The 13,149-nt window shown below is 39.1% G+C and overlaps 2 protein-coding genes across 8 annotated transcripts in view; one reads left to right on the forward strand and one right to left on the reverse strand.

Moving 5' to 3' along the window:
• The window catches only part of bud13 (BUD13 homolog), a 23,513-nt gene extending 15,620 nt beyond the window's left edge, over positions 1 to 7,893 (forward strand). Inside the window, exons 7-11 of one of the 2 annotated variants that reach the window (XM_072238277.1) lie at positions 2,453 to 2,567; positions 5,042 to 5,180; positions 5,764 to 5,942; positions 6,083 to 6,164; positions 7,006 to 7,892. In XM_072238277.1, coding sequence (XP_072094378.1) covers positions 2,453 to 2,567; positions 5,042 to 5,180; positions 5,764 to 5,942; positions 6,083 to 6,164; positions 7,006 to 7,099 — 609 coding nt within the window. In that variant the 3' untranslated portion in view covers positions 7,100 to 7,892. Of the gene's footprint in view, positions 1 to 2,452; positions 2,568 to 5,041; positions 5,181 to 5,763; positions 5,943 to 6,082; positions 6,165 to 7,005 lie in introns of both variants that reach the window. The other variant, XM_072238276.1, reaches the window with a different exon arrangement.
• Positions 7,309 to 13,149, reverse strand: part of LOC140185057 (uncharacterized) — a 25,947-nt gene continuing 20,106 nt past the window's right edge. For 5 of the 6 annotated variants that reach the window (XM_072238282.1, XM_072238283.1, XM_072238281.1 and 2 more), the window contains 4 exons: positions 12,136 to 12,271; positions 10,372 to 10,554; positions 9,946 to 10,061; positions 7,309 to 8,404 (listed from right to left, as the gene is read on the reverse strand). In XM_072238282.1, the coding sequence (XP_072094383.1) occupies positions 8,299 to 8,404; positions 9,946 to 10,061; positions 10,372 to 10,554; positions 12,136 to 12,271 (541 nt within the window). In that variant the 3' untranslated portion in view covers positions 7,309 to 8,298. The remainder of the gene's footprint in view (positions 8,405 to 9,945; positions 10,062 to 10,371; positions 10,555 to 12,135; positions 12,272 to 13,149) is intronic. The other variant, XM_072238284.1, reaches the window with a different exon arrangement.

Genomic DNA, 13,149 nt, shown 5'->3' on the forward strand with positions numbered 1-13,149 from the left:
TATCATCATGTAAGGATATGTCATCCTTAAGTGCTATGGGTCTTCTAGCTCAGTCCTATTTACTTGTCATTTTGCTACTTACTAGTTTGTTCTGCTTAAAATCATGTTTATGGGTGGTGTGGAAAGGGCAGTCCTTAACTTCGTTGGATTAGTAATAGGTCAGGACATCAAAATATTTTAGTATCACCAACCAGAGTTGTTTGGAAATTACTGCTTTAGGCTTTATGTGGGTTGTCTCCATCCCCTATGTCTCAAGGGGAAGGTGATCATTTAGCTTTTTATTGCAGCCTAATCCTACCTTCCAGATTTATGTCCATAGGTCTAGATATTCAAGTACAAATCCTCTTTAAAATTATTGAAATTAGGGTTTCTGCTTTTACTACCCATTCAAACAATAAGTTCCAGATCCTTTCCAACTTCTGGGTAAAGGTTTGTTCCCTTATCTACTCTCTAATCACTCTACCATTTATTTTAAAATCAGTTGTTCCTTATTGTAGATCTCTGTTGTGGAAGATTGGTACTTTGTCTAAAGTACCAATATAATCTTGAACATCTTGATTATGTCTCTCCTCAGCTTCCTGTCTCAAAGAAAACAACTCAAGCTGACTCAATCTTTCTTCTTGCTACAATTTTCCAGTTTTGACATCCTCATTGATGTAATTACCTTTTGTGTAATTACTTATTTCTTGTAATCCAGTGACCAGAACTATATATAGTACTCTGGCTGATTTCAATAGAACAATGTAAACAGTTTCAGTATAACCACTGTGACCTTGTATTGTATGCCTTAAATAGCAACGAAAATTGTCTGTTGCATTTTTTCTTATCATACTTATTGACTTCCCTTACTATGTTATACCTAAGATCGTTTATCCTTCTCCATGGTGCTCAAAATCCTCCCATTTATTGTATTTTCCATTTTTGCACATCCACGAATGCATTGCCTCTCAGCCCTCCGGATTTTTTTTTGCTGTTTTTAACTGACTAGTCCCTCCAGACATTACTGCAGTCTAAAGCTTCCCTCCTCACTGTCAAATGCATGACCAACCTTAAATTGTCCATAAGCGTCCTTATCATGCCCCCTACATTTAGGTTTCACTCATTAATGTATTGATTAAAAGTTGGATCCTCTGTAATTTCAGGAAAACTGGTAAATGATTTTTGAAAGAAGGAGCTATGATTTTTTTTCGAGAAAGATGAAGACATGTTTGAACTTAATGAAGTCTTTTGTATTATTGGAAGAGTTATAACAAGTATGCTCACGTTCTGGCCATTTTCAAGTCAGCAGATGTCCAAGGTTTGCATTGTTATGGTAGCCCTTGTACAATGTGCGTGTGGAGGCACTGGGTGTAGTGTTGCTTTTTTGACGTCGCTTCTGCAAAACTACCATTCCATTGAAACATCTGTCTAAGAAGGTGGAGGTAGCTAAAGATCTTCATTTTGCCTCGCCTGCCTGCTGTCAAGTAGTTAATTTCATAAATCTACCTCCAAATAGGTGCCTTCTTTAACGTTATATTGTTACTGAGAGCTTTCCACCCCCAAATTACCTCCCTGACCATCAACTCTACCCTTCCCATCAAATGCTTCTCTGCCCAACTCTGCCTATAACCCCACATCCCCATTTTCCTTTCAACCATACTCATTCCTCTCTGATTGCATCTCCAGCCATTCTCTTTCAAAAACCTCCACTTCCGCAACCACTACAACAGCATGCATCTTTTCAGCACTTCACAGCAAACACCTCCTTTGTTCATGTTGTCTAGAATCTCAGCAGTGGGACTGGATAATGTCGTGCACAGTGTTGGTTCTTCATGGGGTGCTATACACAAGTTGCCATGGGCCATATTTTTATCATTTGATTTGCAAGATGGATGTGGAGAAAAATATCAGTTGGACACCTGCTACTAATAAATGAAAATGAGAACAATGAACTTTTGCCTTGAGAGTACCACTCACAACTGCAAGGAGTGATGAGTAGAGTTACCATTAATTATTTAATGGGAGGCTTGTCAATCACTCAAAAGAGGAGTGGCTGACATAACAATGGAGCTATGCGTGTTGTATAAGAAGAGTCTTGAATTGAACATAACACTAGCATAGACCAATTTGTCTGATCTGCTTTCAACAGATACATTAAGGAAAGAGAAAGAGGACCAGAAATTTTATGCAATAGACTTGAAACTCCAGAAGAGTTTAAGATGAAATCCCAGTAGTCTATGATATTGCCAGGGTAGACATAAATTTTCAAAATTTCATGTTTAAGTGAAAATCACTTGTTAATATCTCAAACAAGCCACTTACATCAGAGAACTAAATTGTGGAGAGTGGAAAAAGGAATAATTGTTTTTTAAAGCACATTGATTTGTTGTAACTGGGCACTGGGATTCTTAATCTTGCTGTCTTTAAGATACTAACACAAAAACAGATGGACTTACAAAATCTTGTGTTTCAGTCACGAGGGAATGAGATGCTATCTGGGGGTCAGGCTGGTCTGGTATCGACAGATACATTAAGGAAAGAGAAAGAGGACCGGAGGAAAAGAGAGCGAGCAGCCGAGCACTTAGCAGGTATCGATGCAGCTTGAGGGAACTCCAACACTTGCAGTGTTACACCATTCTTTTGGAACATTTTTCCCTGTACATGCTGATTCTATAGGTCTCTATATTCCTGTCATAAATGTGAACAGCGCATCAGCAATTGTGAAGGCATCGACATAGAGTCTGATCCTTCACATAATCTGTTTAAGTAGCTGCACATTTTCTTAAGTATATAGCATCAGGGTCACAGCCCTTGGCTGATGCAGCCAGGAATGACGAGCTTCTCCAATCCTGCCCCAGCTTATTCAATATAGACTAGGGAATGTGTGCGGAACTTCCTGACTTGTTGGTTCAATAATATGCAAATGCAGTTTTCTCCCGACCCAAAAAAACCTCTTGCTCTTTACTATCATTAATGTGATGCCTTAATAACACTAAAGGTTAAGAGTAGGGCAACTCCAGCATCAATGCCGAGTCTAAATTTGTCTACTTTCCTGCTTTTTCTATTACCTGTTTCTTGCTTTCTGTCTTTCACCGTTTTGCTCTACAGTCCCTCTATCACTTCTGTTAAAATCTTTTACTTTCTAATTCTGTCATGCTTTTATTCTATACGCTACTCTAGAACTCTCAAGTATGGTTTCACTATTCAATCTGAAAGAAAATTAAAGATGGAATTATTGAGTGGAAAACTGTGATGCTTATACAAGGCATTGTCAAAAACTCAAAGTACATTTATTATCAAAGTATGTGTGCAGTATACATTCCTGAGATTTGTCTTCCCCACAGACAGCTGTGAAACAAGGAAAGCCATGGAACCCTTTCAAAGAAAAAACATCAAACCCCCGCTCCCCCATGCGCAAAAAAAAATCGCGCAAACGGCAGCAAAAAATACGCAAAAACCGTGGAATATAAAACACAAAACCAAAAGAGTCCTGGCATATTCAGTTCAGCTCAGTATTCATTATCTACAAGGCAACCCAATTCACCCCGATTCAAAATTACCCAAATTAACAACAAAAAAAAGAGCAACCAGAAACACACCATAACGTGAACTACAGAGTCCAATCCACAAACCGCATTGGTAACATCTTGCCCAAGACTCTGGCACTGTCCTCCAACAGCGTCAAGTGAGAGACCATTTGAATGCAGGGACCTTCCTTCAGAAGCAGCAAGTGAGAAGGGGAGAGAGACCGTCATATGTAGACACCTTCCTCTGACAGCAGCAAGCGAGGCTGGTAGATGGTGCTGAACACCCACTTGCTTCAATGATTTCAATCTTCCTCGGCGCTTTAATTGGTGAGGTGAGAAATGGAGTCGATCGGGGCTTGCATCCTGTCTCCAGACTTCTTGGTTTGAGGTTGCACACTTCACTCGAAGCCTCGGAGACAGCGAAGTGCCAGATTGCTCAATCGGCCCGAAAACAACCCCCCCCCCACCACTCCAAAATGTAGATCACAGACTCCTACAATAGCAGAACCATATTTGAAAGAAAAAGATGTTAAGAGAAGTGAAAGAAGTAGTTTCGAGAACCGTCTGAAGGATGTCGCCCTTGGTCACGTTGATTGCTGGTGCCATCTTGTTCTGGAAGATATAAGTATTCTGGTCTACCTCATTCGAAGTCACAGAAAGCATCAATTCAATCGGATAATACAAGTTATTATATGGTGGCGAGAAAATATGTAGCAATTTAATGGAGGATTGTAACATTCCAAAAGACTCTTAAAATTAGCAAGGATTTTAAAGGGAAATATTTGCCCTCCAATTCGGCAATCCATTATCAGCTGTATCTGTTTAAAAATGTTGTTAAGAAAATAAAAAGGAAGGCTCAGTGAAATTTCTTAAGAACGTTTTTGGAGCAAGGATACCTTTCTATAGCATTAGTTAGAAGACATCCTCTACTTAATGCTATAGCGAAAAAGGCTGGCGAAATAATTATAGTCAGTTGTAGACAAACCACTTGGTGCCAGCTACCTGTTCACTTCTCAGTGAAATGTTTCCTTTAATGAATGAGACAACAGATGATAACTGTACTTCTGGGATTAAAAAATCTGAAAAATTTGGGAAGGAGCCTCATTTTTATTTTGTCTTGACATTACACTTGAGATAACCAGAGAAAGTGTGTCACTTTTTGAAATATAATGGGCAGCCTTCTTTGTTTAGACCCAAAACTATGTTCTCTTTCTGACTTTAGTGTATGCTCTAGGATAAAGGAAATAACATCTTTCCATCCAAACTTGTGTGCTTTGTGACATTCCCCAAATGGGGGGTGGGGGGGGGGGGCAGTGGATGGATTGCTCTTACCCAACTGTTAACACCCTGCACTAACTCAAGAACCCATCTGCATGTCATTCTAGCCATGTACCTACCTTATAATCCTGCTGTGATAAAGTGATGTTCTGTTGCAATAACTTGGTAAGAGTTGTGGCTAGTAGTCAAGATGTGAGGTATTTTAAAAATTCACAATGAAAATATGATGCTGACATTTATTTCTTTCTATTTTAAAGATAACTCCAGAAATGCAGTCACTGTGTTCCGGGATAAATTAGGGAAAAAGAGGGACTTGGATCAGGAACGGCTTGAACAGAAGAAGAAGGAAGAGGAGAAAGCAGCAAAACTTGAAAAATATGCCCAGTGGGGAAAAGGGTGAGAGCACAGAACGTTAGTAAACCATCAGGCTCTGGTAATGTTGAGTAATACTGTTACACCAGATTCAGTGTTCCATAGCAGCTGAATTAGTCTATCGCAATTCCTTTTGACTATGGATTGACATACCTCGTACTTATTTTGCACTGTGGTCCATTTTCCCTCTCTACCAATCTGCATTCCAATCTCTTGCCACATTTATCAATCTTATTTCTTCCCCCTTTGACATGTAATTTACCTCATTCCCTTTCCTTCCCAATCCTCTCCCCTTTTCACCATTTTTCCTCCTTCCATCTCCCTCCCAATCACAGCTACAAGCTCTGTCTTGTTTTCCTTTCATACTTCTTCGCCCTGGCTTTATCTTTGCACTCCCTCAATGGCATTTACATCTGTACATATTGGTCTTCCCTCTCTGTTAATGGTCTCCCTGCCTTTCACCCTGGTTCCAGCCCAATCTTTTACATTTACCTCTTTCAACCCCTGCACACTCCCTCACATTCTGCCTTCCCTTTCCTCAGATTCTTCTCTCTTTCTTCTCCATGCTATTTCTGGCCCTACTCATTCTTAATGCACTTTCTCTCAGGGTGGCTCAGAAAGAGCAACAGAAACAGAACATAGAGGATGCTCTTTACGAGATGCAGAAACCATTTGCTCGACATATCGATGATGAAGACCTGGACCGCCTTCTCCGTGAAAGAGAACGTGACGGTGATCCAATGGCTGGGCTAATCAGGAAGAAGAAAGAGGTTAAGAATAAAAATGGTGAGTTTTAAGCAATTTGCTGAACTGAAGGAGTCCCATTACTGAGGGGATTTTAAATGTTGTAATCCATAGCAATGTGAACGGCTGAGCTTTCTGACTCCATGGTTAAAGGCTGAACTTGTTTATCTTTCTCCTTGTAGAGAAGCCACGGTACAATGGCCCTGCACCACCTCCCAACAGGTTTAACCTGTACCCTGGATATCGCTGGGATGGAGTGGACAGGTTATGTACTGTTTCTACTTTAACGGAATTTTTGTTTGGTTTAGTTTTAATTATTAATGTGTTTTTAAACAATATGCCAATGTCTACACTCCATGATATTCAGATAACTCAGAGAAGTTGTTATGTAAATGGGATCAAGAACTTCTGCTGCTGAAACAATATTAACCACGATCATAAATATTAAAACTAATGGTCAGTTGAACTTAAGGAAGTAGCATAGGATATGAAGAAAAAAATGAGTGAATGAATTTGCTACAGTCTAATTGAATGGCAGGGTAGACCTGATGGTCTGAGTGGCTTTTGGTTGTTAAGACATGGAAAAATAAAAGAAGAAAAGGAAGAGACTCCAAGTTTAGGACAAAATAAATTGATCCATGGATGCCATATGTGCAGACATTTCCCTGTAGTACCCCCCCCCCCACCAGTTGATCATCACTTCCAGTTACGTGGAGATACAAAGAAAATGTTTTTTCACCCGCAGAAAGTTACAAATTACCTTGGGATATTTTATGTATAGTCATTCTAAGCTTGGTATTGAAATTAAATCCATCTTTTGCAGGGCAACATTTCATAGGTGAGTGTAGAAAGAGTCTACTCTATATCTAATGAGTGTTACACCTGCCCAAGAGAGTTTGATTGGATAATAGGTAGAGCTGTATATTGAATCTAACCCTTGCTTGACTGAGGCACTTTGTGTCTTATATGTAAGTCATTCCATTCTCTGTTGATAGCTTCGTTTGCATGAATGAGAAGCAATTTCACAAATATGTCCCATATCTATAGTTGCCCTCATAAAGTATTTGAAATTACTTCAACTCAAAATATAATTTTTAATTTTTAGGTCAAATGGTTTTGAAAAGAAGCGGTTTGCCAGACTGGCTGAGAAGAAAGCAGTGCAAGAGATAGCATACAAATGGAGCGTGGAGGATATGTAAACAACTAAATGGAATAGCTCTGCACACAGGGACTGTTATACTGGGAGCATAGCACTCTGTGAGAAGAGATTTCATTGAAAGATGTTACCTCATGTATGCTCTGCACAAGGATGGTTTGGATTTCAGGGAACTCAAGAAATGAGTTTTTTAATTCTATTAATACTTTGTCTTTTTGAATACCAAGTTTATACTGTGTAATTATAGATCTGTTTAATATATCGGCTGGTTCTCATGTGAATTTTCATTTTATTAATTTTTACAGCCTGATCCATGAATCCAACAGGTAAATTTATTTGTTGTTCCCTTCACTTCTCGAGTGGCATTAATGCCAAAATTAGGACATATATTTGAATTGATCTAAACTCACATTTTTGAACAATGCTCAGCAAAATATGTAGGAGGTGAGACAAATTCTTTCACCCACTTCCTTCCCTAGTCAAGGAATTTGCAACTTCAAATTAAAAACATCGGAACATTCATCGTGACCCAGTGTTAAATATACAACTTGCATTTTAATATCATTGGTGTGATCTATGTATATAGAAAGTGTGACAAAAATAACACAGGCTCTCTAAAATGCCATCCAGCAAGAGCATACTGTTGTATTTGATGCCAGGGACTGATTAAATAGAAGCAATGTTGCTGTTTTCTAATTCTGAAATCATCACAAGTTCTGTTCAGTAATGGTAAATTTCTTATACCTGTTGTTCAATTGTTACGCCTATTTCAGGTTCGGTGACAAGATGGTTTGGTATATTAAAAGAACAATTTTTTAAAATTTTTTGAACAAAATCATGGTTATATTCTATAATTAATATAACAACTTGGAACTCATCCACATAGATTCTAAAAACATATGTTGGTTAGCTAGTATTAAAACAAGACATGTAATTGCTGATCTGTCCTAGAAACATTCTTACAAAAGTCTTTAATATGTGGTATCCACCATCCTTGTTTGGATGTAACTGTCACTGGCAAGGTCAGCATTTATTGCCAGTTCTGGGTTTCCTCAAGATGGTGGAACAACTTTTTTCATTTGATGCATAGACTGAATGGTAAGATTGCCTCCACGCTGCATTAAGACGATTATCCAGTGATGATGACCTGAGGCAGATTGGTCCATGCTTGAGTTATAAAGACCTTGATGGGATGAAGTATTATTGTTCTGTGGCTATGGTTCACCAGCTCTGGCTGTGCTCTTATTGTGTGCATGTAATAGGCACAGCTCTGTTGGAAATTTTCATTTTTTTGAGATGCTGGTGAATCAGATAGGCTTGCAGCTTGCACATGGGGAAGGGCATTGAACTGAAAAAGAAAGAGAGGTGACCATTCAGGATTTTATGAACATTTTGAGAAAGCACATATAGAGACATGATAGAATTGTACACCATGAAAAACCATGCAGTGCATGTATTGGAACTTGGATAAAACTTATTCAGTCAGTCTCTCTTCACTGTACTTTCCCCATAATTCTGCAAATATGGAATTCCCTTTGAAAGATGTTACTGAATCTGTCTCCAGCACTCTTTCAAAGAGTCTAATCCAGATTATTTTAGTTCAATACATAAAAATTGTACTAATTAATATTGCCCTCTGGTTACAGATCTTTTTTTTTGACATAAGAATAAATAAGAAAAAACAGGCAAATTAATATGAGGATGTACTATATTTTAGATGATTCTTTTAGTCTTAAGATGAAAATCATAGGTTCTTCTGCCTTCCCCTGCATCTGAGTTTGCTCATGCCCTGATACTCATTGGTACCTACCTAAACTAAACTGTCCAGATTAGGGAAACAGCTGTTATTTAACTCAAGATTTGCAAATGTTTAGCATAATTTCCTTGTTTAGTACTTTCTCCCTCAACACGAAGCCCCTAATCCTGTATAATTTATTAACAGCCTTGATCACTTGTCTGGAATTTGTTTCATACTCCTTTCCAACAATATTTCCAGGCCTTTCACTAGAATGAAGTATAGCAGTTGTTCTGTAGCCAAATACAGTAGCTGTGTTAAAGTTCGATAACCAGAAGAAAATATCCAAGGAGTCTTGATTTTAGTTGGGATAATAGGTGGCCAGGACAAATGGAGAATTTGTTGGTCTTCAGTGAGTGTCTTATGAAAAAGTATTCAATTGGGTCAGCTGGATGGGACCTTAAACTGGTGCACAGTCTAGGGCAAATGTGCTACCGACTGAACAAATAATCCCGAAATACCTCAATCCCATTTAAGAGATGTGAGATTTAATAGTGTTCAAATATACTGCAGGTTTTAAAGGGGAATTTTATTTTCTCTATTGTGTAGTTTAGCTGAACATATTTATAGTCTGTGAACTACTTTAAGTAGTTTTGAAGTGTAATCACTGTTCGAATTTAGAAATCACAGTAAACATTGTGTACAAAGCAAGGTTCACATACAGCAGTGAGATCATGAGCATATATTTTATCCAATGTTGATCAAGTCATCAGGGATAATACTTCTCTTTATAGTGATGTATTTTTTATATTCACCTGAGAGTGCAAACAGGATGTTGTTTAGATGCCCCATTTGAAAGATAATACCTCAGTTAGTACAGCATGTCATTAGTTTTGGACTGCAACAGTGGCCTGGATTATTGTACCTAGGTCTCTGGAGTGGAGTTGGACTTGAACCACAATCTTCTGAGTCAGGTGAGAGTCCCACAGACAAATGTTGTTGCCTATGGCATGATCACACCCAGCCCCAGAAATTTATTGCCATATTTGAAAACAGAGGCTTTTACAGGAGTAGGCAAGCTTTTTCAGCTTCAAGTTAACTCTGGCAAGAATGACTAAGCATTCAATGTATCAGTGTTGAAGTACTGGTATTACCTGCAGGCTTCATGGTGGCCAGGAGTGTTCTTTTGTTGTTTAGCTGAATACATTGGCTTGCAGACGTTCTTCAGAGTGAAATCTCGTCCAGTGACTGATGTACTTTCAATCCTCCCCTATTGTACAAACAAAAATGGTTAAGTTACAGCACTACTGGAGATTGTTAGAGCAAAGGTATGTGTGTTCAACAAAACCTCTCACATTTTATGATTCAGAAGTACAGGAGTAACACTTCAGAAGTCATTTATCTGCTCAAGGCTGAAGAATGCTTGTTACAGAAAATGTAATTGTTGTGAGCTATCATTTGGTAAAAGACCAATTGGTCAGGGAAAGCTCATATCTAACTTCTATTATAGGTGCTCTGGGAATGGTTGTTGGAAAAGCATAGAGGAAACTTCACTCTACATCTAACTTGTGGCTGCTTACTGGTGGTGGTGGTTTGTAGGCTCTGTCATAAAGGTCACCATGGCGTATCCTGGTCTTAGGCTTCCAGTCTTTGAAGGAAATTTTATACGCTGTTTCGGAATCAAATCTGCCACCAATAATCTGCTTCGTTGCGGGACGAGTAAGTCCTTGCTGTCTAGATAAACTTTTCATTTTATACTCAAGCTGAGGAGATAAAGTACAGAAGAATAACACTAGCAGGCAAAAACTAGTTCCTCCAAAGTGGGGAGAGGAAGCAGACTATCATTAACCATTGATGGATGACCTGTAAAAGATGCACTGAATAGTTAACTGATTTAAGAATTGGGGTGCAGATTCAATGATATAATCTAGAGTCAAGTGGACACAATAGATTCCTTAGAGGTGGCTTGCAGAGGGGCAAGGTACCTCGGTTATACAAGGGATTCAATTACTTATTCTGAATACAAAAGTAGATTTCTAGGTAGTATAAGATACACTGGAATTAAATGGAAAGGTTGATGTAAAAAGGAAAATTAAATCCATGATTGTGAAGGTTGAATAGGGGCTTTAGAAATGAAATGGGACAAATAACGTACTTTCATACCAAGATTTCGAATTTGAGTTAATCAGTGAAGTTAGTCTGCAGTTTGCAGTACCTAGGCAGTACAGTTAGGGATTGCTCTGACATGGCGAATTTTGATAATTGTTTCTGAATGATTTCAAATAAAAAAGTCTTCTATTAGGGAATGGGTTTCTGGATGTGGGAGGTAGGGGCAGGAAGTTAAGGTATCAGCCATGCTGTTTTGATCTGTATGTAACTCTACTAAGCACCCTATAAAGTCATTATTTGATATCAAACTGTTAATAAGCAGAGGGCAGCACAGTGATTTATTGTTTTGCGGCTCCACCATGACAAGTTCAGTCCTGACCCCTGGTGCTGTCTGTGTGGAATTTGCACAATATGGGTTTTGGCTGGGGCCACACTCTGAAGATGTTCTTGATTGTTGATGTGGACATGGTTTTCTTTGTTTCATGGCTGTCCTTGGGAAGATGAATTTCAGGGCTGTGTACTGCATTCTTTGTTAATAAATGTACCTTGAATCTTTGAAGTGAATAGGTAAGTGGTGGGATATAAGGGAGATGATGGGAATATAGTGAGAATAACATGGAATTAGTGTAGGATTAAATTGATACCTGATGTTTGGTGCAGCCTTAGTGTATGTAGCCTCATTACCACCTTATCAGGACAAACAAAGTCAGACAATGAAACAACACACATAAAATGCTGGAGGAACTCAGCAGGCCAGGCAGCATCTATGGAAAAAAGTGCACTCAACATTTTGGGCTGAACCCTGGCAGGACTGGAGAAAAAAAGCTGAGGAGTAGATTTGAAAGGTGGGGGGAGGGGAGAGAGAAACTTCAGGCAATAGGTGAAACTTGGAGGGGGAGGGATGAAGCAAAGAGCTAGGAAGTTGATTGGTGAATGAAGACAATGAAGGCCAGTTTTGCCTGCAGGAGATTACTGCATTGCTGAAATGGGAACTACTGGAAGCAGTTCTTTCCTTTGAACATATTACAGGTTACAGCTGCTCAACAGGAACGACCTACATTTATGCTGCTAACTGTTTACAGACCCTTGAAGACATGATTGTACAGTTAGATTCTAATGTTTGCAGGAAAACTGAGATGTATGCTAAGAATCCCATTCTAATTCACTGCCTGGTGACTCTTGGAAAGAGAGATCTTCACATCCTCCAACCTACAGAACCAATAAACAGGCATTACCTGTGTCACTGTATCACTTTCAATGAGTCCATCCCCTACAGCCAACTCATCCTTATATTTAATAGGGTCAGGGCGGGGATAACGAGTAGTATCCCAGCCAATATATGAATTTCTCTGAATTGTGTTGAAATCCGTCCTGTAAGATAGGGAAAATGTATTGAAGGATTATAAAATGGTGTTACTTATGTGCAACAACAATTTCACTTACAAGACATCTTTAACTTTGAAAAATATTCTGGATGGTCTATGACAGTACAATCCATGTTCATAACTCCTCAGAGGAGATAGTAAACAAAAAAACCCCACCAATTTCAGAAAAAATTGCAATGGGTAAATATCAAAAGATTAGAAATCCAAAACAACACACACAAAATGCTGGAGGAACTCAACAGGCCAGGCAGCATCAATGGAAATGAATAAACAGTCGACGTTTCGGGCCGAGACCAGCTTCACATGGCCTTAGGTCACCCAGACAGTACAAACACTTTTGTCAGCAATTCTTCAGAAAGGGGAGGACAAGGCAACACAAACCAATCCTCATAAAGGGATCAGAGTGGAGAGAGTGAGTTAATTTCAAGTTCCTGGGTGTCAAGACCTCCGCAGATATAACCTAGTCCCAACATATTAATGCAGCTAAAATGAAGGCAAGACAGCGCTATATTTCATGAGTTTAAGGAGATTTGGTTTGTCACCTAAAACACCCGAAAACTTTGACAGATATACCACGGAGTGTATTCTGAAAGTCTGCTCACAGTCTAGTGTGGCTTGGGGGGTGGGGGGGAGGGGAGGCGAGGCTAGTCCACTGGATCCAAAGAAGCTACAGAAAATTGTAAAATTAGTCAGCTCCATCTTGGATACTAGCCTCTGTAGTATCCAAGACATTTTCAAAGAGCGGTGTCTCAAAAAGGTGGCGTCCATTATTAAGTACCCACATCACCCAGGACATGCTGTCTTCTCATTATTACTGTCAGGAAGGAGGTACAGAAGTCTGACGGCACACACTCAGTGATTCAG

The sequence above is a fragment of the Mobula birostris genome, chromosome 20 (assembly GCF_030028105.1).
Source record: "Mobula birostris isolate sMobBir1 chromosome 20, sMobBir1.hap1, whole genome shotgun sequence".
Classification (NCBI taxonomy): Eukaryota; Metazoa; Chordata; class Chondrichthyes; order Myliobatiformes; family Myliobatidae; genus Mobula; species Mobula birostris.